Genomic DNA, 22,203 nt, shown 5'->3' on the forward strand with positions numbered 1-22,203 from the left:
ATGAACAATGACCTTCTGGGGAAGATAATGGAAGTGGGCCAGTGCCACACTGCCCAAGTAAGAAGTCACTGCTGTCAGCCATGCCAAGAGGCAAGAGAGAAAAATATATTTTTTTAAACTGTGGCTGTGAGCAAACAGTTTTTGCACTGCAATGCCAGATCTTCTCATGCACCTGCCCTTGCAGAATAGAAACTGCTGAAGCGCAGAAGATTTAGTTATTCAAGATCAATTGAATGGCCAAGTGCACATGCTGGTCTCATTTACAGCACAAGATTACTGCTCACTAAACAAAAATAGGTCTACCTGAGGCAGCTGTGATTATACAGTTCACGGAAATAAATAGCCAACACTGCATTTGGCAGCCAATTACACAACTACATCCACAGCCCAAATCAGCAACACCATCCATAAAGATCTACAATTATTATGCAGGAAAGAGAAGCAAATTGATTGAAGCAGTTAAAAACTTCATTTAACAAATGTTCAATTCAAAACTCTTACCAATGCAGTGACGTTTTAAGTGACCATGCAGTAAGTAACTAACTGCACTGGGATGACAAATCGGTTCTGATTACATGGGAAACCATCCATTAGTAGGGCTGCTGGTCTGGTTTAGGAGGCATTGCCCAGACTTCACTAAGTGCAGCATGTCGGAAAGGAAGAAATCTAGATTCTAACTGCACCAAACATCTCTACCTTCGACTGAATTAATTCTCCCATCCAACTTCTGTGGACTCACTCACTCATCGTCTATTGGCATGACAGTTCTCAGTCTCAGGCACCTAACCTAATAGTATTCAAACCTTGACAACTGGGTTAAAAATTCCAGAAGTTGCACTACAAAATTTAACAGCTGTAGAATCACCATCAAACCTCAGTGTCAGAGCCATCACTTAGAGACTGACTGTTGGGATGTGGAATACAGAATAGACATATTCCACATCACAACATAATTTGCAACTTTCATAAAGTAATGCAAATGTAAAGTGAAACGTTAGAATCCCTAGGTAGTTAAGTCCAAGGCTGGAATCTGTAGTTTCCAAAGCCCTTCACTTATTATTTCTTACTTGTGTATGCAATGCCAATGGTCAACATAAAGACCCTTTGATATTGCACTTCCAACTTCCACACCCAAAAACTACAGAAATGGACACCAGATTTAAGATTTGTATATTATTTGCAAATGGCATACTGCCAGTAGAGGGGGTGTATAAAGATACACCTAGTACACCCTTTCTGACTGACTCATTTTATTGTTATTTGCATTTAGAAGATCAGCTAAAGCAGGAAAGGCCAGTTTTAAAATGTGTACAACATTCAACATTAGGTAAGCAAGTCACTGGATTACATACAAGTGTGCAAAATTGATCAGCATACTGAAATATAGGTAGATACTGAAGCTACCAGCAGCTGCAGCTCATTAAGAGTCCAGCTAGTTGTAGCTGAGGCAGGGTTTCCCCCAAGTCCCACTATTAAACAAACCATTTACACAAACATTTTCCCCAAATACTATTAGAATGAGAAAATTTGTTTAGAAATGCTTGCACTTCAAAGTGCCGTAACACCAACTTTGTTACTGTGAACTGCCATCACTTTTGCCTTAGCTAACCAAATTTTATTCAATCTGGTTTAATATATATCTTTTTCTAAGAGAACATTTCACTATGTTCTTCCATGCCAATGCTGTGAACTGCAAGGGACTAAAGAAGTCTCCTTCCAAGCTCTCCACCTCATCAACCACAACCTCGTCAATCACTGATGAGGCATTCTCCTCACTTGAGTTGATGAGTGTTTTTATTCAGCTGGAAGGCATTTCACCCCATTCAAAATTGCTAATATTTTGACAAATTCAGCACAAGCATTTCAAATGTGCACATGACTCTGCCTCATCCCATCACCACCATATCTGGGTCAGTTTGAAAAACAAGGGCTGCAATAGCATTGGAATTGTACTGCATTACCTTGTGCATGTAACAGTCTAAGAAAAAAGTGTCTGACACCTGCAGACCCTAATCTATAAAAGATCCATATAAATTTCTCTGCCTAGTGAGTACTGACATAACACATTGAGTGTACCTCAAGTAACCTGGGAAGTTTCAACTTTAAACTTCGATGTGAAATTATTTCAAAAGAATAGCTGTTTAAAAAATCCTCCATTCTGCATCGAGCGCCATGAGGTACACCAAACTGTGAAGATAAGACTAACAGGGGGAAATAAGCTCAACTGGTGAATTCTAAAATCTAAATGCAAGTAAAATTTATGGCCAATGGAGATGTGCAAGATTCTTGGGGTGAGGGGGTTTGGCAGGGTGGATGTGGACAGGATGTCTTACGCAGCAAACAGCTAGGATCTGTAATGCACTGCCTGAATGTGGAGTGCAGGCAGTTTCAACCAAGGGTTTCAAGAGGGAATGGAATCATTATCTGAAAAGGAAGAATGTGCAGAGTTACAAGGAAGTGAAAAATCGCATTAAGTAAACTGTTCCTCCAAACAGCCAGTGCAACAGGCTGAACCGTCTCCTGTGTACAATAATCCTGTGAATTCAATTTGATTGGTAATCCCAGACAACAGCCTAATTATCAGTCAATATCTTAAACTGCAAAATACAGAAGGATAAAAAAAGGCAAGCGTCTAGTTCAGAGTAAACCATCTAACCTCCAGTCATGGCCAGCAATTGATATGCTTCACATATACTTCACAATACAACTGTTGACTCAAGACTCAGAATCTCTCCCATACTAACTGGCCATTCTGGAGGCATGATGTGGAGGTGCCGGCGTTGGACTGGGGTAAACACAGTAAGAAATCTCACAACACCAGGTTAAAGTCCAACAAGTTTATTTGATAGTAAATCCACACGCTTTCGGAACGCTGTCCTTTTGTCAGGTTCCTTCTGGAGGCAGTTTACTCCTTCATCACTCACAGAGCAGCCTAAGGGTCTGTCTGTGATCAAAAACCAATCTGAGACTTGATTGGCCACTCTGAAACATTGTCTGTCAGCCAGGCTGCTCATCCAGTCTGGCCACTCATAAGCAAGGTCCAACAGCCGATAAATACTCCAAGCCCTCAGTACGATGCTCAGCGAGCATCCAGTAGCCAGCCCGAACCCACCGACCCCCCACGCACCACCAAGGGCTGTTGCTTACCTCCCGTACGTCCTGCAGACATTCGAGCACCGCGAAGTTGTTCTGCCAGGTGTGTTTGGGGCAGAGCCGGACCACGTCTTCGTGACAGATCGGCTCCTCTGAAATCCGCCAGATGTTCTTCCGCGGGGCCTGGAACTGGGCCTGACCCGGAGGACGGGGCTGGAACTGAGGCTGTCCCTGGAGGTAGGCCTGAGGCTGAACCTGGCTTTCGCCCTGGCTATGGAGTCCCACATCCGGCGAATTCGGTTCCCGGCCGCGACTGCGGTCTAACACTGGTTGCACGGCACAGTGACCAGGTAGGAGTAAAGGGAGGATCGCCACCAGCAAACAATGCAAGGCCCGCAGCCATCGCCAGTCCCCCGCTGCCGCCAACACCAAACTCCCACGTCCACAAGCCGCCATCTTGTAGTGGCAGCCGCAGCCACTCCGCCCTTTTATAACGTGCGGCGTTGTGACGTCGACACGTCCTCAACGTTCCTCACGTCGATCCGATACATCGACGTTTCGGACACGCCCCCTCACACAATAGTCATGATGCGTCTACAGTAGTCTGTGGTAGGCAGTTTCACATTCTCAGCATTCTGAGTAAAAATCCTTGATTAATTGCTATTGATTTTTTTTCCTAAAGTAATAATTATGAAATAATTTAAATTAAGTAGCGTGCACAATATTTGTTAAATAATAATTTGAACTATCTGTTAAATTGAATTAAACTGCTTTGAATTAAAAGACTGTAATGACAAAATTTGTAATGTTAAAAGCTAAGTACTATCCAATTATTCAAAAATTTCCATAGATAAGTTAGTTCAACTATTGGTAAGTGAATGGTTGTCTCTTCCAAACATTCATTTAATTTGATTTATTATTGTCACACATGTATTAGTACAGTTAAAAGTATTTTTTCTTGCATGTATGTATGGACAAGCATACCATTCATCAAGAAGGAAAGGAGAGGGTGCAGAATGTAGTGTTACAGTCATAGTTAGAGTGTGGAGAAAGATCAATATAATATGAGTTAGATTCATTCAAACATCTGATGGCAGCAGGGAAGAAACTGTTCTTGAGTCGCTTGGTACATGACCTCAGACTTTTGTATCTATTTCCTGAGGGAAGAAGGTGGAAGAGAGAATGTCTGGGGTGTGTATGGTCCTTAATTAGGCTGGCTGCTTTGCCAAGGCAGTGGAAGTGTAGACAGAGTCAATAGATGGGAGGCTGGTTTGCATGATGGATTGGGCTACATTCACGGAGCATCCAGAGGAAACCTACGCAACCATGAGGGGAATGTGCAAACTCCACACAGATAGTTACCCAAGCCAAGAATTGAACCTGGGTCCCTGGCGCTGTGAAGCAATAGTGCTAATCACTGTGCTACCGTGCTGCCCAAGATTTAACAAACAGCAATAAGATTAATAAATTGTTTCATTGGCATTAGTTGAGGAGAAAGAAATGAATGATCTGTTGAAGATTTTTTATCTTAACACCCATAGATTAGAATAGATATGTGTTTAATGGCCGGCATGGACAAAATGGGCCAAAGGATCTCTTTCTGTGATGTAAAACTCTGAGCAATCAGGACTGCCACAGGAATATCAAAATTCAAAGGGAGTAACAATTTATACAACGTGGGTGAACAATAGTTCCCTGATGCATTCCCATTGGTCAAGCCTCAACTAATCAGAGTCAACTGGCCCACCAATCGGCATCCTTTTCTCATGCAGCATAAACTGTTGCTCCTTTGAATTTTGGCGTTCTTAAAATTTTTAATTTAAGTTTAACTATTGTCGCATGTAGTCATACATTAACATTGCAATTAAATTACTGTGAAATTCCCCAGTGGCCACACTCTGGCATCTGTATGGGTACACTGAGGGAGAATTTAGCAGTGCAGAGGAGGTTTACTAGGCTGATACCGGAGTTGAGGGGGTTGAGCTATGAGGAGAGGCTGAATAAACTAGGCTTGTACTCGTTAGAGTTTAGAAGAATGAGAGGAGATCTCATTGAGACGTATAAGATGATGAATGGGATGGATAGGATTGAGGTGGAGAGACTCTTCCCGCTCAGAAAGGACAGTAGGACTAGGGAGCAAAGCCTCAAGATAAAGGGGGGGCGGTTTAGAACGGAGTTGAGGAGGAACTTCTTCACTCAAAGGGTGGTGAATCTCTGGAATTCTCTGCCCGTTGAAGTGGTGGAGGCTACCTCGCTAAATATTTTTAAGACGCGGGTTGATGGGTTTTTGATAAGAGAGGGGATTAAGGGTTATGGGGAGAGGGCGGGAATGTGGAACTGAGCCACGACAGATCAGCCATGATCTTATTGAATGGCGGGGCAGGCTCGAAGGGCTAGATGGCCTACTCCTGCTCCTATTTCTTATGTTCTTATTATGTTATGTTCAATGCACCTAACTCACACATCTTTCAGACAGTTGGAGGAAACCTGAGCACCTGAAGGAAACCCACACAGACACGAGGAGAACATGCAAACTCCAGAGTGACCCAAGCTGGGAATCGAACCCAAGTTCCCTGGTGCTGTGAAGTGGCGGTGTTAACCATTGTGCCACTGTGCCATCCATCTGTCCTAATTAATGCAAGATGAAAAGCTTTGACAGTATATCTCTTTTTTCAACAAAAGTTATGCCTGTACTGCAACTACTTATGAATAATTTTATGGGCTTTTTATTGTCCACTTTATTGAACAATCAAAACACAATGGCTATACTGAGTTTATTTAAGGGTGGAATATTTTTAAACCAATTGGGTAATGTATTCTGTCAGACAAATGTCAAATGAATTTTAAAAATCAAGTGACCAAATACAAGCTGGGGGAAAGGAAATTATGATGCAGTTAGGCGAGATTTAGGATGCATAGGATGTGGAAGGAAACTGAAGCACAATTGAAATGTGGAGCTTGTTCAAGGAACAGCTACTGCATGTCCTTGATAAGTATGTCCCTGTCAGGCAGGGAGGAAGTGATCGAGTGAGAGAACTGTGGTTTACTAAAGAAGTTGAATTGCTTGTGAAGAGGAAGAAGGAGACTTATGTCAAGATGAGATGTGAAGGCTCAGTTAGGGTGCTTGAGCGTTAAAGTTAGCCAGGAAGGACCTAAAGAGATAGCTAAGAAGAGCCAGGAGGGGACATGAGAAGTCTTTGGCAGGTAAGATCAAGGAAAACCCTAAAGCTTTCCCTAGGTATGTCAGGAATAAAAGAATGACTAGGGTAAGATTAGGGCCAATCAAGGACAGTAGTGGGAAGTTGTGCATGGAGTCTGAAGAGATAGGAGATGCACTAAATGAATATTTTTTTGTCAATATTCACACAGGAAAAAGACAATGTTGTCGAGGAGAATACTGAAATACAGGCTATTAGGCTAGATGGGATTGAGGTTCATAAGGAGGAGGTGTTAGCAATTCTGGAAAGTATGAAAATAGATAAGTCCCCTGGGCCAGATGGGATTTATCCTAGGATTCTCTGGGAGGCTAGAGAGAAGATTGCAGAGCCTTTGGCTTTGATCTTTAGATCATCACTGTCTACAGGAATAGAAAAAGTCTGACAACACCAGGTTTTAGTCCAACCGATTTATTTGATAGTAAACTCACAAGCTTTCGAGGGGACTCCCTCTTCGTCAGGTGAATGGAGAATTCTGGCCTCCGACAGAGCATATAAAGCACAGACAGTTTAGAGATTACTGATTAGAATGCGAATCTTTACACCTAACCTGCTGTTCAAGTCCTAAAGGAATAGTGCCAGAAGATTGGAGGATAGCAAATGTTGTCCCCTTGTTCAAGAAGGGGAGTTGAGACAACCCTGGTAATTATAGACCAGTGAGCCTTACTTCTGTTGTGGGCAAAGTTTTGGAGAGGATTATAAGAGATAGGATTTATAATCGCCCAGAAAGGAATAATTTGATTAGGGATAGTCAGCACGGTTTTGTGAAGCATAAGTCGTGCCTCACAAATCTTATTGAGTTCTTTGAGAAGATGACCAAAGAGGTGGATGAGGGTAAAGCAGTTGATGTGGTGTACATGGATTTCAATAAAGTGTTTGATGAGGTTCTCCACAGTAAGCTATTGCAGAAGATGCGGAGGCATGGGATTGAGGGTGATTTAGTGGTTTGGATCAAAATTGGCTAGCTGCAAGAGGTGGTGGTTGATGGAAAATGTTCGTCCTGGAGTTCAGTTACTAGTGGTGTACCACAAGGATCTGTTTTGGGACCACCGCTGTTTGTCATTTTTATAAATGACCTGGATGAGGGCATGGAAGGATGGGTTAGTAAATTTGCGGATGACTCGAAAGTCAGTGGAGTTGTGGATAGTGCAGAAGGATGTTGCAGGTTACAGAGGGACATAAATAAGCTGCAGAGCTGGACTGAGAGGTGGCAAATGGAGTTTAATGCGGAAAAGTGTGAAGTGATTCACTTTGGAAGGAGTAATAGGAATAATGGACTAATGGTAAGTTACTTGGTAGTGTGATTGAGCAGAGAGATCTCGGGGTCCATGTGCATTGATCCCTGAAAGTTGGCACGCAGGTTGATAGGGTTGTTAAGAAGGCATACGGTGTGTTAGCTTTTATTGGTAGAGGGATTGAGTTTAGGAGCCATGAGGTCACAGTGCAGCTGTACAAAACTCTGGTGCGGCCACACTTGGAGTATTGCGTATAGTTCTGGTCACCACGTTATAGGAAGGATGTGGAAGCATTGGAAAGGGTGCAGAGAAGATTTACCAGGGTGTTGCTTTGTATGGTGGGAAGGTCTTATGAGGAAAGGCTGAGGGACTTGAGGTTGTTTTCGTTAGAGAGAAGGTTAAGAGGTGATTTAATAGAGGCATATAAGACGATCAGAGGATTAGATAGGGTGGACAATGAGAGCCTTTTTCCTTGGATGAAAATGGCTAGCACGAGGGGACATAGCTTTAAATTGAGGGATGATAGATAGGACAGATGTCAGAGGTAGGTTCTTTACTCAGAGAGTAGTAAGGGCGTGGAACGCCCTGCCTGCAACAGTAGTGGATTCGCCAAAATTAAGGGCATTTAAGTAGTCATTGGACAAACACATGGATGATATTGGAATAGTGTAGGTTAGATGGACTTTAGAATGGTTTCACAGTTCGGTGCAACATTGAGGGCCAAAGGGCCTGTACTGCACTGTAATGTTCTATGCTCTATGTTCTACATGGCTACAGATATGAAACTAACTCCCTCAGCGGTGAAACATATAACATCCTGAGGAGACTTGACAGGTTTGTGCTGAAAGGATGTTCCATCTCATGGGAGAGAGTGGAACTAGTTTAAGTATAAGGGATTTCACATTTAAGACAGAGATAAGGAGAATTTATCTTCCTGTTAGATCAGTGGAAGCTAGGTCATTGAAATCTTTTAAGGCTGAGTTAGAAAGATTCTTAATTGACAAAGGAGTCAAAGGGTATAGGGGGCAGTCAAGGAAAAGAGATGAGGCCACTCTCAGATCAGCGTGATTTTATCGACTGGCAGAGCAAGTTTGAAGGATTAAATGACCTACTCCTGCTCCTTGTTCATTTGTCCCACATCACTCACTGTGGCAATTATAAGCAGAGCCCATTGCAGACGTATGGGTTGGCACATTTTAACCAAATGCACTAATTTTAGAAGGAAATGCCTTACACTACACTCACATAATACAGATAAATCTATGCATATGTATTTTCATTAATAAATATGAATACCATTCGATCACCAGGAAAGTAATGTACTCACAATGATCTTGAAACATCTGCACACTTTGCTTTTCACTTTACTACTCAACAAATGCACAATAAAGGTTAAAGCAGACACCGGGGTCCACCATGCGAATATGAGTATTGAGATCACATCCAGAGATGATTGCCAATTTTTATCTATGATTCAGAAATGTAATTAGCATATTTGGATTTCCAATGAGCTACATGCAGCTAGTTGCAAATATTCAACACTAGCTTATGACACAACATTTCGCCAATTTTCTCATCCTTTCTCCCCTGGTCGATTGTATTGAAACATGATGATAATCTATCTTCAGTCATTTAACATTTTCCACTGCTAGTTTTATTACTTAATAAATCCAATGTGTGATTTGCAGCCAGTGTTATATGGGACATTCTATTTCGGATAACTTTGTGCATAATATCACATTTCCATTCATAGCAAACATGGACTCCTCTATGGAAGCTGATCTTTACAATGGGCACAGAAAATGTATTAAGAGTTCACCCGAATTATTAACATAGACAAGAATGGAACATTTCCATTGTAACAAGGAGCATAACTTCTGAAGATTTGTACTGCATTTTTCTGTATATGCCCATTGTTCCACCAGTGGTGGCAGTGCCCTCAGACATTTAGTAACCAGACAATTTCCTGCCATTTGGTCATTCACACCCTTTATTCTCTCTGTGGACAGCTATTAGCAATCTTTTCCTCTGGTTTCTGGGGTTATGACTCAACTTTCATTCCCTCACCCTGCAGTATAAATGTCTCTCACTTTCTATGCCTTTTAGCTTTGACAAAGGGTCATCTAGACTCGAAACATCAGCTCTTTTCTCTCCTTACAGATGCTGCCAGACGTGCTGAGATTTTCCAGCATTTTCTCTTTTGGTTTCAGATTTCAGCATCCAAAGTAATTTGCTTTTTTCCAACCCAAATTTCTTCACTTTTCTATCTTGCTATTCTCCTTCAAACCAAGCCCTTGATCACCTGTCCTCATATCTCCTTCTTTTCGCTTTTTGGCAAACTTTGTCTGGTAAAATTTCTGTGCAGCATTTTATGATCTTTTACTTTGTTAAAGATGCTGTACAGATGAAAGTTGTTGTGGTTGTTATTTACCTATGACAGCATTCGGTTTACCTTTTTAATGTGCTTCACCATTCTTCTGAGACATTGAAAATGATACACCTCATCTCATTTCCAAGTCTTTTTCTCAGTCTCTCAGGTCCATTAATTGAAACTCCACATTTTTCAACTGGTGCATAACACTTTACATTTATTGATGTCTGATTGCATTTTAGTGTTTGTTTGCCAAATAATACTGATTTAAATCCTTCTGGAAATCTTTAACTATACTGTTTGACTTTTCTGCTTTTTTTGTTTTGGTGCCGTCAGCAAATTGATACTCAGTTTTGATACCAAGGTCATTTAATTTGATTAGAAACAACATGATTCCAAGTGAAACCCTGCTCACTCCAATCTGCCAATGTATCTATCACAAGTACATTCACTGTTCCCTAGGTCTAATTCACAAATCCCTTGTTCATTCAGACAAAAGCCAGAAAGAAATTATAGAATCCCTACAGTGTAGAAACAGGCCATCCAGCTCATCAAATCTGCACCGACCCACTGAAAGAGCATCCTACCCAAGCCCTCCCATCTGCCTTATTCCCATAACCCCACACGTGTACCATGGCTAATCCACCTAACATTCACATCTTTTGACACTGGGGTTAGTACTGTTGCCTCAAAGCACCAGGGACCTGGCTTCGATTCCTGGCTTGGGTCACCATCTGTGAGGAGTTTGCACTTTCTTCCTTTCTCTGTGTAGGTTTCCTCTGGGTGCTCCAGTTTCCTCACGCATTCTGAAAGACGTGCTGGTTAGGTACATTGACCCAAACAGGTGCCAGAGTGTGGTGACTAGGGGAATTTCACAGTAACTTCATTGCAGTGTTAATGTAAGCATTACTTGTGACTAATAAATAAACTTTAAAGGAGCAATTTAGCATAGCCAATCCACCTAACCTGCACATTTTTGGACTGAGTGGGGAACCAGTGTACCTAGAGGAAACCCATGCAGCCACAGGAAGGACTTGCAAGCACCACCCAGTCACCTAGGCAATTACCATGGCTAATCCACCTAGCCTACAAATCTTTTGACACAATGGGGCAATTTAGCATAGCCAATCCACTTCACTTGCACATCTCTGGACTGTGGGAGGAAACCGGAGCACCCAAAGGAAACGCACATAGGCATGGGCAGAACGTGCTAACACTATTCAAGACAGTCACCCAAGAATCAAACCCAGGTCCCTGGTGTTCACTGTACCACCATGCTGTCCAAATGTCTCATTATTAAAGCCAACTAAGTACAAAACTCTAGCTTATTGAATGACATAGTACACAACAGCCAATTAATTTTTTTTAAAAGGTCAAACAGCAAATATGAATAATTGTATTTTTATGCCAAAACAAGAGATTATTTCACTTACGGTACCTGTGTGTAAATTAGACATCCACGTGTTGTTCATTCGGGTGGTTGAGTATTATTGAATCTTATGTTCGAAGCTGAGCTCTGGGGTGTGCCTATATATCACTTTCAGGGCATGTGGAAGAAGTCTTATCTTCTGATGGCCACAGACCATGTAAATACGTTTGTTCTGAGGACCCAATAAACAATGCTGTGGCCAGAGGTAGCAGCCAGGATTTCATCAATAAGGCCAAAGCTCTGCTGGAGAGGCAGGAGGAACAAATGCAGGCTGGTCTAATGCTCTGTCAAATTATTTAGTAAGAAGTCTCACAACACCAGGTTGAAGTCCAACAGGTGATGAAGGAACAGTCAGTTCCAAAAGCTAGTAGCATTTGCTACAAATAAACCTGTTGGACTTTTACCTGGTGTTGTGAGACTTCTTACTGTGTTTACCCCAGTCCAACGCCAGCATCTCCAAACTATTTAGTGGCAGGGCATGCAGAACAGTCAGCCTTCGGTTGTAATAGCAAGCTCTACTCAGTTGGTCTCATCTGAAGCAACAATACATTAATACATTAGTACCCCCATTCATACTCGTGATCACTATTTTCTGACTCCTGCAGGAAAATACATGTGTAAACATCAGATGAGAGTAGAATCAAATATAGATGTGATGCACCAATAGAGGATGGACTGTCTGCTCTGTGTAAGCTTGCACATGGCCGTAATGGAGCCATACACATCCAGCAAGGGTCAGCACTTTGAGGGAAGAAAAGATATAAGTCACTGAGGCACATTTGGCTCAACATGTTCAAATTCTTCACTGATGTGAGTGCAGCCTGGAGTGTTAGACTGGGAGTAAATTGTAATATTTTAAAGATAGTAATCAAGCACAAAAGAGTGGTATTTGAATTGTATAATTTTAATGGGTGATCAGGAGTAGAGATATCTGATGGGTTCACATGCACAGATTTTTGTAGTGAGTGAGAACAACACAGTCAAAGATGCTGTCTCTCAATTGAAGATTGACTACTGACAGAAACCAGAGGGTTGGGATAAATGGGTCTTTCTCTGGCTGCTGAAATGTAATATCCATGGGGATATCTTAAGGAATATCCAAGTGGCTGAAATGTACATCCTTACTTGAGAAAGGCTGTACTGGCACTGGAGGAGGTACAGAGGAGATTCACTAGGTTGATTCCAGATTTGAGAGGGTTGGCTTACAAGGAGAGACGGAGTAGACTAGGGCGATACTAATTGGAATTCAGAAGAATGAGGGGAGATCTTATAGAAACGTATAAGATTATGAAGGGTATAGATAAGATAGAAGCAGGGAAGTTGTTTCCACAGGCAGGTGAAACTAGAACTAGGGGGCATTGCCTCAAAATAAAGGGGAGCAAATTTAGGACTGAGTTGAGGAGGAACTTCTTCACACAAAAGTTTGTGAATCTGTGGAATTCCCTGCCCAGTGAAGCAGTTGAGGCTACCTCATTGAGTGTTTTTAAGGCAAGGATAGATAAATTTTTGAACAGTAAAGGAATTAAGGATTATGGTGAGTGAGCGGGTAAGAGGAGCTGAGTCCATGAAAAGGTCAACCATGATCTTATTGAATGACGGAGCAGGCGCAAGGGGCCAGATGGCCTACTCCTGCTCCTGGTTCTTTTGTTCTTATGTTCTTATGTAATTAGTGGGATGCCACAGGGGTCAGTCCTTGGACCTCAACTGTTTGCAATCTATATAAATGACTTGCAAGCAGGGACAGAGTGTAACATTGCAAAATTTGTGGATAATTGAAAATAGGTGGGAAAGCAGGCAGTAAAGAGAACATACAGAATTTACAAACAGATATAGATAGGCTAGGAGAATGGGCCAAAATTTGGCAGGTAGGGTTTAATGTGGATAAGTGTAAAGTTGTCTGTTTTGGCAGAAAAAATAGAAAGGCAAATTATTGCCTAAATGGAAAGCAGATTCAAAATGTGTTTCGGCAGAGGGATCTGGGTGTCTATGTTCATAAGTTGCAGAATGGCAAATAGAATGTTGGCATTTATTGAAAAGAACTGGAGTATAAAAGTAGAGAAGTATTGTTGCAATAGTATAGAGTATTGGTGAAACCACATGTGGAGTATTTTGTCCAGTTTTGTTCTCCTTATTTGAGGAAGGATGTGGTGGCATTGGAGGCAGTTCAGAGGAGGTTCACAAGATTGATTCCGGGATAAATGGACTGGCGTATGAGGAGAGATTAAACTGTTTGGGCTTATACTCGCTGGAGTTTAGAAGGATGAGAGTGGATTTGATTAAGGTAAATAAAATTTTAAAAGGGATTGATAAAGCAAATATAGACCAAATGTTTCCTCTATTGGGGCAATCTAGAACAAGAGGTCACAGATGTAGGTTGAGAGGTGGTAGATTAAAACTGAGAAGAGGAGGAACTACGTCTCGCAGAGGGCAGTGAATGTGTGGAACTTGCTGCCCCATAGTGCGGTGGAGTCTGAATCATTGAATGGTTTCATGAAGGAGATAGATATATTTATAATAAAAAAGGGATAAGGTGATATGGGGAACAGGTCTGGAGATGTATTTGTGACCATGGAGGGATCAGCCATGATCTGATAGAACAGTGAAAGTGGGTCAAAGGGCTGAATTTGCCTACTTCTGCTCCTATGTTCCTAGATGAAACATGAAACCAAAGCTCCATGAACATTCTGAAGACCAGTAGGGTAGTTTTCCTGGTGTCTTGGCCAATATTCATCCCTCAATCAACATTTTAAAAAAAGGCTGTCTTGTCACTTATCTCATTGCTATTTATGGGACCTTGCTTCATATAAATTGGTTACGTCGTTTCCTACGTTCCACCAATAACTACATTTCAAAAGCTGTTCATTGATTGTAAAGTGCTTTGGGCATTCCTGAGATCATGAAAGGCATGATGTAAATTCATGTCTTCCTTTTCTTTGACGGTGGCAGGACAAGTTGACAATAACAAGTTGCATTTTTAAAAAAAACACTATGAACAGAGTAAATGTACTAAGGTGAGGCAAAACATAGTATCATTGGTGCATTGTCAGTCAAATTTTGACATTGAAGCACACAGGGGATTAAAAGTTTGGTCAGAGATAGATTTTTTAAAAATGTCTCAGAAGAGCATGAGGTAGAGTTGAAAATGTTTGAGGAAAGAATTGCAGTTTTAACAACTGATGATGGAGCAATTAATACTAGCAATGTATAAGAAGCCAGAATTAAAAAAAGCATTGAGATCCATGAGTGTTGTAATTTTGAGGGATGTTACAGCAAAAAGAGGGATTGAATATAAGCATGAAGATTTTTAAATTGAGCTATTTTATGACTGGTAGCCCATGTAGGCACAGGTGGGGTGAGTGAATGGGACTTAGTGTGAGGAAATTTATGGACAGCAGAGTTCATATTTATGAAGAATGGAAGATGGAGGGCCAACCGAGAGAGTATTAGAATAGGCAAGTCTCCAGATGGGAAAGGCACAAATGGTATTTCAGCAGCAAATGGAGTGAGGCTAGGTAGAGAGTCGTGGTTACAGTAGGAAATAGATGATCTTTGTGACGGAGCAGATGTGTGGTTCTTGAGTTCATGGCTAGGGAATAGAGTCTAGGACAAGAACCAAGGACATTGGCTTTGGCCATAGCATTTGCAAAGTGGACAAAACTACAGCTCAATCGATACTTAATGTCAGACAGTGTAACAAATCAGAGGCAACAGCGGCATTGAGAAAAATGGCGGTGCAGTAGAGCTGGGTATCGTCAATGTGTATGCAGAAACTAATGTTGCTTTTATATAATGTCACTGAGAGATAGCATGTAGATGAAGAGTAGAAGGGGACTAAGGATAAATCCTTGCTGAACACCAGAGGTAAGAGCACACTAGCAGAAAAGTAAACAATTGCAGGTGATTCACAAGCAATGACTGGATAGATAAGAATGGAACCAGGTGAGAGTTGTCCAATCCAGCTGGATGATGGTGGTGTGGTCAACCACATCAAAAGCTGCAGACAGGTCAAGAAGAATGAGGGGGAAAGTTTACCAAAGTCATAATCACATATGGTTGTAATGCTGAGGCAGGGACAGAAACCTGATTTGATGTCAAACATGGAAAGGTGGACGTGTTCAAGAACTTTAGGGGGGAAAAGAAATTTGGAGATGAGGTAGTTGAAAATAGGATGGTAGAGTTAATGATGGGCTTTATGATGAGATATGGTAAGATTACACATTTGAAAAGAAGGATAACACCCAAGAGAGAAACATGAACAATATCAGCTATCATGGGAACAAAAGGAGGGAGATTGGATGGCCAGCAGATTGGTAGATATTGGGCCAACAAAGCAGCTCTAAGTCAATCTCAGTGTCAGGATGAATTCAAAGAAGGCATGTGGGTAGACAGGAGAGAAAGACAAGATGCAATCTATGGGCATGACAGGTGGGAACTTCATGTTTGGATTGGTGGGAAGGGAGAGAAGCAGAAAGACAGCTGAATAGATGGTCTTAATTTTAGGGACAGAAAAGTCATTGAGTTTTGGCACTCATTGGACATAAAGGAGGCAATTGAGAAAAACCAGGGATTGAAGTGGATTGCACCCTGCCAGAGCTTCAGGTAGGGTAGTATGGTCTTTGGGGGGAGGTAAGGTGCGGGTTGGGTGGATAGTGCAGGGCACAAACTAGGAACTGAGGAAAATACAGCCAGTTGCAGCAGTCAGGCAAACTGAGATCGGTATAATATTCAACTCAACAATAGGGAACAAAAAGGAAGTAGTTGTACTAAACATTTATAAATCACTGGCTAGGGGTCAGCTGGACTGCTGTGGCCAATTTTGAACTCCACACTGTAGGAAGGATGTGAAAACCCTGCACAGAGTGGAGGTGAGATTTCCTGGAATGATACCAGGGATGAACAACTTCAGTTATGTGGAGAGAGACTGAGAATCCAGAGTTGTTGTTCTTAGAGCAGAAGTAGGTTAAGAGGAGATATGTTGGAGATGTTCAATATCAGGAATAATTTTGAAAAGGAGAAACTGTTTCCAGTGGCTGAAGAATCAGTAAACCAAGGATCTAAGATATTTAGAAAATGAACTGCAGGTTATAAGATTTTTTTTTACATAGTAAGTTATGATCTGGAGTACATTGCCTTGAAGGGGTGGTGAGAGCAGTTTCAATAGTAATTTTCAAAAGGGAATTAGATGTATACTTGGAAAGGAAAATAGATTGTTTGAAGAACGATGGCTCATTCTATGTTGTATCATTGTATGATTTGGCAACACATATTGAAGCATCACCTCTGATGAGGGAACTGGATTGTGTATCAGTGTAGAATTCAAATGCTGTGCTTAAAAAAATAGCCAGACACTGGACACAAGAATTAATGGTACCCAGGCAATTTTTACAGTGTTCTGTAATAGCAGGATTACAGTCCAGCATGTGAAACAAAGGCTATTATTAAATTCAATGGGCAGAGGCTGGGAATTCTGTGATAAGTAACTCACCTCCTGACTCCCAAAAGCCTGTCCGCCACCTAAAAGCACTAGTCAGGAATATAATAGAATACTTTCCACTTTCCTGGATGAATGCAGCTCCAACAACACAGAAGAAGCAAGATGCCATCCAGGACAAAGCAGCCCAATTGACTGACACCCCATTCACCACCTTGAACATTCACTCCATCTACCATCGACACATTTACAAGATGCACTGCAGGACCTTCAACAGCACTTTCCAAACTTGCGATCTCTAACACCTTGAAGGACAAAAGCAGCAGATGCTTTGAAGTTTATTTCTTAGTGTCACAAGTAGGCTCACATTAACACTGCAATTAAGGTACTGTGAAAAGGTACTGTAACCACATCCCGGCATCTGTTTGGGTACACTGATGGAGAATTAAGCATGGCCAGTGCTTACCATGATGTTTTTCGGACTGTGGGAGGAAACTGGAGCACTCAGAGGAAATCCATGCAGAACATGCAGACTCCACACAGACAGTCACCCAAGCCGAGAATCTACTGTGAGGCAGTAATGCTAACCACTGTGTGTAGGAACACAACCACCTTAGTGTTCTAGTCCAAGTCACAAGCTACCTTCACTTAAAAATATATTGCTGTTCTTTCACTGTTGCTGAGTTAAAATTCTAGAACTTCCTTCTGAACACCACTGTGGGTGTACTTAGAGGAAACCCACACAGAACAAGGAGAATGTGCAAACTCCACATCGTCAGTGACCAGAGGCTGGAATTAAACCTGGGTCCTTAGTTCTGTGAGGCAGCAATGCTGAACACTATGACATCTCTTAACCTTCTTCTGCTCTAAGAGCAACTCTGGATTCTCAGTCTCTCTCCACGTAACTGAAGTTGTTCATCCCTGGTATCATTCCAGGAAATCTCACATGCACTCTGTGCAGGTCTCCACATCCTTCCTACAGTGTGGTGTCCAAAATTGACCACAATAGTCCAGCTGACCCCTAGCCAGTGAGTTATAAATGTTCACTATAACTCCCTCCTTTTTGTTCCCTATTATTGAATTTAATATTCAGTTTGCCTGACTGCTACAACTGGCTGAATTTCCCTCAATTCCTAGTTTTTGCCCTGCAACTATCTACCCAAACCCCACCCTCACCTCCGCTAACACGGAACTATCCTACCCTAACTGCTGGTGGGTTGCAGTGCACTTCTACCCCAAGTCTTTCTCAATTGCCTCCTTTACATCTAAAGAGTCCCAAGAGCTCAATGCCTTTTCTGGCGCTAAAATGAAGACCATCTGTTCACCTGTCTTTCTGCTTCCCTCCCTTCCCACCAAACCAAACCTAAAGTTCCCGCCAGTCATACTCCTGAGCTTGCATTTTCCCTTTCTCTCCTGTCTACCCGCATGCCTTCTCTGAACTCACCTTGATACTGAGATTGACTTAGAGCTGCTTTGTTGGCCCAATATCTACCAACCTGCTGGCAACCCAATCTCCATTCTTTTGTCCTAGCTCCGAAAAGTCTGTCCACCATTTAAAAGTGCAAGTCAGGAATGTAATGGAACACTTTCCACATTCCTAGATGAATGCAGCTCTAGCAATACTCAAGAAGCATGATACCATTCAGGACAAAGCAATCCAATTGATTGACACCCCATCCACCACCTTGAACGTCCGCTCCCTCTATCATTGACACACATCTACAAGATGCACCACAAGACCTCACCAAGGTTGGAAACAGCACTTTCCAAACGCTCAACCTCTACCACCTAGAAGGATAAGAGCAGCAGATGTTTTAAAGCTTATTTATCAGCGTCACAAGTAGGCTCACATCAACATTGCAATGAAGTTACTGTGAGAATCCCCTAGTTGCCACACACCGGCGCCTGTTCAGGTACACTGAAAGAGAATTATGCATGGCCAATGCACCTAACCAGGACACCTGTCAGACTGTGGGAGGAAACTGGAGCACTTGGAGGAAACCCACACAGACTTGGGGAGAACATGCAGACTCCACGCAGACAGTCACCCAAGCCAGAATCAAACCCTAGTCCCTGGCACTGTGAGGCAGCAATGCTAACTACTGTGTATGGGAACATGACACCTTAGTGTTCCTGTCCAAGTCATACACCACCTTTACTTGAAAATATATTACTGTCCTTTCGCTGCTGTTGAGTTAAACTTCTAGAACTTCCTTCTGTACACCACTGTGAGTGTACCTATGCCACATGAACTGTAGTGGTTCAAGAAGACTACCTTCTGAAAGGCAATTAGGGATAAACCTTGGCCAATCACATGCACATAAGGCATGAAATAATAATTATTTTAAAATATTGCTAGAATCTGATGTATGAAAGCTTATATATAGCAAAACATGATGGCAATATAACAACAATGTATCAGACAAAGAGGAATGGTCAGGTGCATAGTTTAATTTAATGATCAAACACGGCATTTATGCACTGAATCTTTGACCTACATACTTTTGGGACTTTCCCTTTGTCTGGCAGCTCAGGCTCTGAGTAGTGTCTGCACTGACTGTGACCTTCCAGCTCACTTGGTGACAAGAGATAAGTATCAGGTCACAGGGCCACAAAAGGAGAAATAGCATGAGTAATTGGCCATGGAAATTAGATTGTCTGCTGCCAAATGAAATAGTTCAATTATTTGAAAATAGCAGAAGTGGTGAGATGAGTTTGAAAGGGAAACTGAACTCAGGCACTGAAAACAATCCTCATGTTATCTGTCACACTTTCTTCTGAAGTGTTCTCTATGTTGTAGACTTTTCAACAAACTATGTATAGTCAAATTTAATTTTTAATTTTATGGGATGTGGGCATTGCTGGCTAGGCCAACATTTATTGCCCATCCCTAGATGTCCTTCAGAGGGGTGGTGGTGAGCTGGCTTCTTGAGCCACTGCAATCCCCAAGGTACAGGCACAATCAGAGTATTGATCGGGAGGGAATTTCTATATTTTGACCCAATGGCAGTGAAGGAACGGCAATATATTTCCAAGTCAGGATGCTGAGAGACTTGGAGGGGAACCTCCAGGTGGTGATCCTCCCAAACATCTGCTGCTCTTGTCCTTCTAGATGGTAGTGGTCATTGGTTTGGAAGGTTCTACCTAAGAAACCTTGGTGGATTCCTGCAGTGTATCTTGTAGATGGTACACACAGCTGCTACTATTTATCAGTGGTGGAGGAATTGAATGTTGATGGAACGGGTACCAATCAAGTGGGCTACTTTGTCCTACATGGTATCAAGCTTCTTGAGTGTTGTTACACATACAGGGAACCAATGCTGGAAAGTCCAGGTGCTTCTCCACTGAAGTTCAAATGAGCACAGTTTATATATTTTCATTATCTGTTACAGCTTAATGGTATTGCGTAGGCAAAGGTTACAGCACAATGGTCTTAGGTGGTAATTAGGTGATAATTGTGTTCCTGTACAGTAATTGCAATGCAGATACTTGACATTGTCCTTCCAGAGACAGTAAAGAATGTGTGTGTGTTTAGCATAAAAGGTTTACGGGGCTGACCTCAGACGATGTGACAATAGCCTTCCCCATTTCTTAGTTAGGTTATCCTGTGCATTGTTTGTGTGTCTCCCATTTCTTAATCGGGTCATGCTGCATCATTGTATGTGTCTCCCATTTCCTAATCACAATTACTTTGCCAAGCTCCATGGACAATTTTTTTTCGTTGTCATGTAAAACTTGATTGTCTGTGTATGCTTTGGCACCCTAGCTGCTGGTATTGACTGACAATCTAAAGTAAATCCAAATTTTGCACCTACAATGATAACCCCCAGGATGCTGATAGTGGGGGATTCTGCTATGGTGGTACCATTGAATGTCAAGGAGCAATGGTTAGATCTTCTCCTGTTGGAGATGGTTATTGCTTGGCACTTGTGTGGTACGAATGTTACTTGCCACTTCACAGCCCAAATCTGGATACTGTCCAGGCCTTGCTGCATTTGGACATGAACTTCTTCAGTGTCTGAGGGGTCATGAAAGATACTGGACATTGTGCAGTCATCAGCAAACATCCCCACTTCTGACCTTATGATGGAAGGAAGGTCATTCACGAAATAGATGAAGATGGCTGGGCCTAAGACATTCCCCTGAGGAATGATGTCCTACAACTGAGATGATTGATTCACAAATTAGTATGCAGGTTTAGCAAGTGATTAGGAAGCCAAGGGAAATGTTGGCATTTATTGCAGGCGTAATGGAATATAAAAGTTGGGGAGTCATACTATAGCTGAAGGCCTGTTGAACAAGTTAAACCCATATTTGTTGGAGATAAGAAGAATGTGAGTTGATCTTACTGAAATACGCAAGATCCTGAGGCAGAGAGTGTGATAGACACTAGTTACAGGGAGGTTGTCACACCACAGGTTCAGGCGGGTAGATGAGTGACTGCCAGGAGTGACAGGCAGGTAGTGCAGGAGTCTCCTGTGTCTATTTCCCTTTCAAACAAATGGATGCTGTTGAGGGGGACAGCCTGTCAGGGGGAGATACCAGCAGTAGCCAGGCCTGTGACACCACATCTGGTTCTGCTGTGGAAAAGGGTCAGACAAAGAGCAAGCAAGCAGTAGTAATAGGGGACTCACTAGTTAGAGGAATGGGCAGGTGTTTCTGTGGCCGCAATCGAGACTCCAGGATGGTGTGTTGCCTCCCTGGTGCCAGAGTCAAGGACGCCTCTGAGCGATTGTAGGATATTCTTAAGGGGCAGGGTGAGCAGCCAGAGGTCGTTGTACATATTGGTACCAACGACATAGGTGGGAAAAGGGATGAGGTCTTGAAATGTGAATATAGAGAGTTAGGCAGAAGGCTGACATTCAGGACCTCGAAGGTAGTAATTTCAGGACTACTGCCGGTACCACGTGTTAGTGAGTAGGAATAGGAGGATTAAGCAGATGAACGCCTGGCTTGAGAGCTGGTGCAGGGGGCAGAGATTTAGATTTTTGGATCATTGGGATCTTTTCTGGGGAAGTGCTGATCTGTTCAAGAGGGATGGGTTACATTTGAACTAGAGGGGGACTAACATCCTGGTGGGGAATTTTGCTAGAGCCACTTGGGAGGGTTTAAACTAGTTTGACAGAGGGGTGGGATCCAAAGCTGTAGGGAGACAGAAGAGAAGTTTGAGGACAGTGCAGAAGTTAAAGAGAGCACATTAATTAGTAAAGGTAGTGTCAGTAATCCTAGTACCAGACAGATCAGACAGAAGCAAAGTAGAAAGCAAGGGAAGTCCAGATTAAACTGCAATTATTTCAATGTAAAGGCTTGATGGGCAAGGCAGATGAACTCAGGGCATGGATGGGTAGTAAGACTGGGATATTATAGCAATTACTAAACTAAGGGAGGGACAGGACCAGCAGCTTAATATTCCAGGGTACAGATGCTAT

The 22,203-nt window shown here is 42.3% G+C and overlaps 1 protein-coding gene across 3 annotated transcripts in view; it reads right to left on the reverse strand.

The window, feature by feature from the left end:
• Window positions 1-3,554, reverse strand: part of LOC145342021 (Golgi apparatus protein 1-like) — a 118,403-nt gene extending 114,849 nt beyond the window's left edge. For all 3 annotated transcript variants that reach the window (XM_080187160.1, XM_080187159.1, XM_080187158.1), the window contains exon 1: window positions 3,148-3,554. In XM_080187160.1, coding sequence (XP_080043286.1) covers window positions 3,148-3,549 — 402 coding nt within the window. In that variant the 5' untranslated portion in view covers window positions 3,550-3,554. The remainder of the gene's footprint in view (window positions 1-3,147) is intronic.
• Window positions 3,555-22,203: the final 18,649 nt, after the last annotated feature.

Source organism: Carcharhinus amblyrhynchos, chromosome 4, assembly GCF_965287045.1.
Source record: "Carcharhinus amblyrhynchos chromosome 4, sCarAmb.v2.hapA, whole genome shotgun sequence".
Classification (NCBI taxonomy): domain Eukaryota; kingdom Metazoa; phylum Chordata; class Chondrichthyes; order Carcharhiniformes; family Carcharhinidae; genus Carcharhinus; species Carcharhinus amblyrhynchos.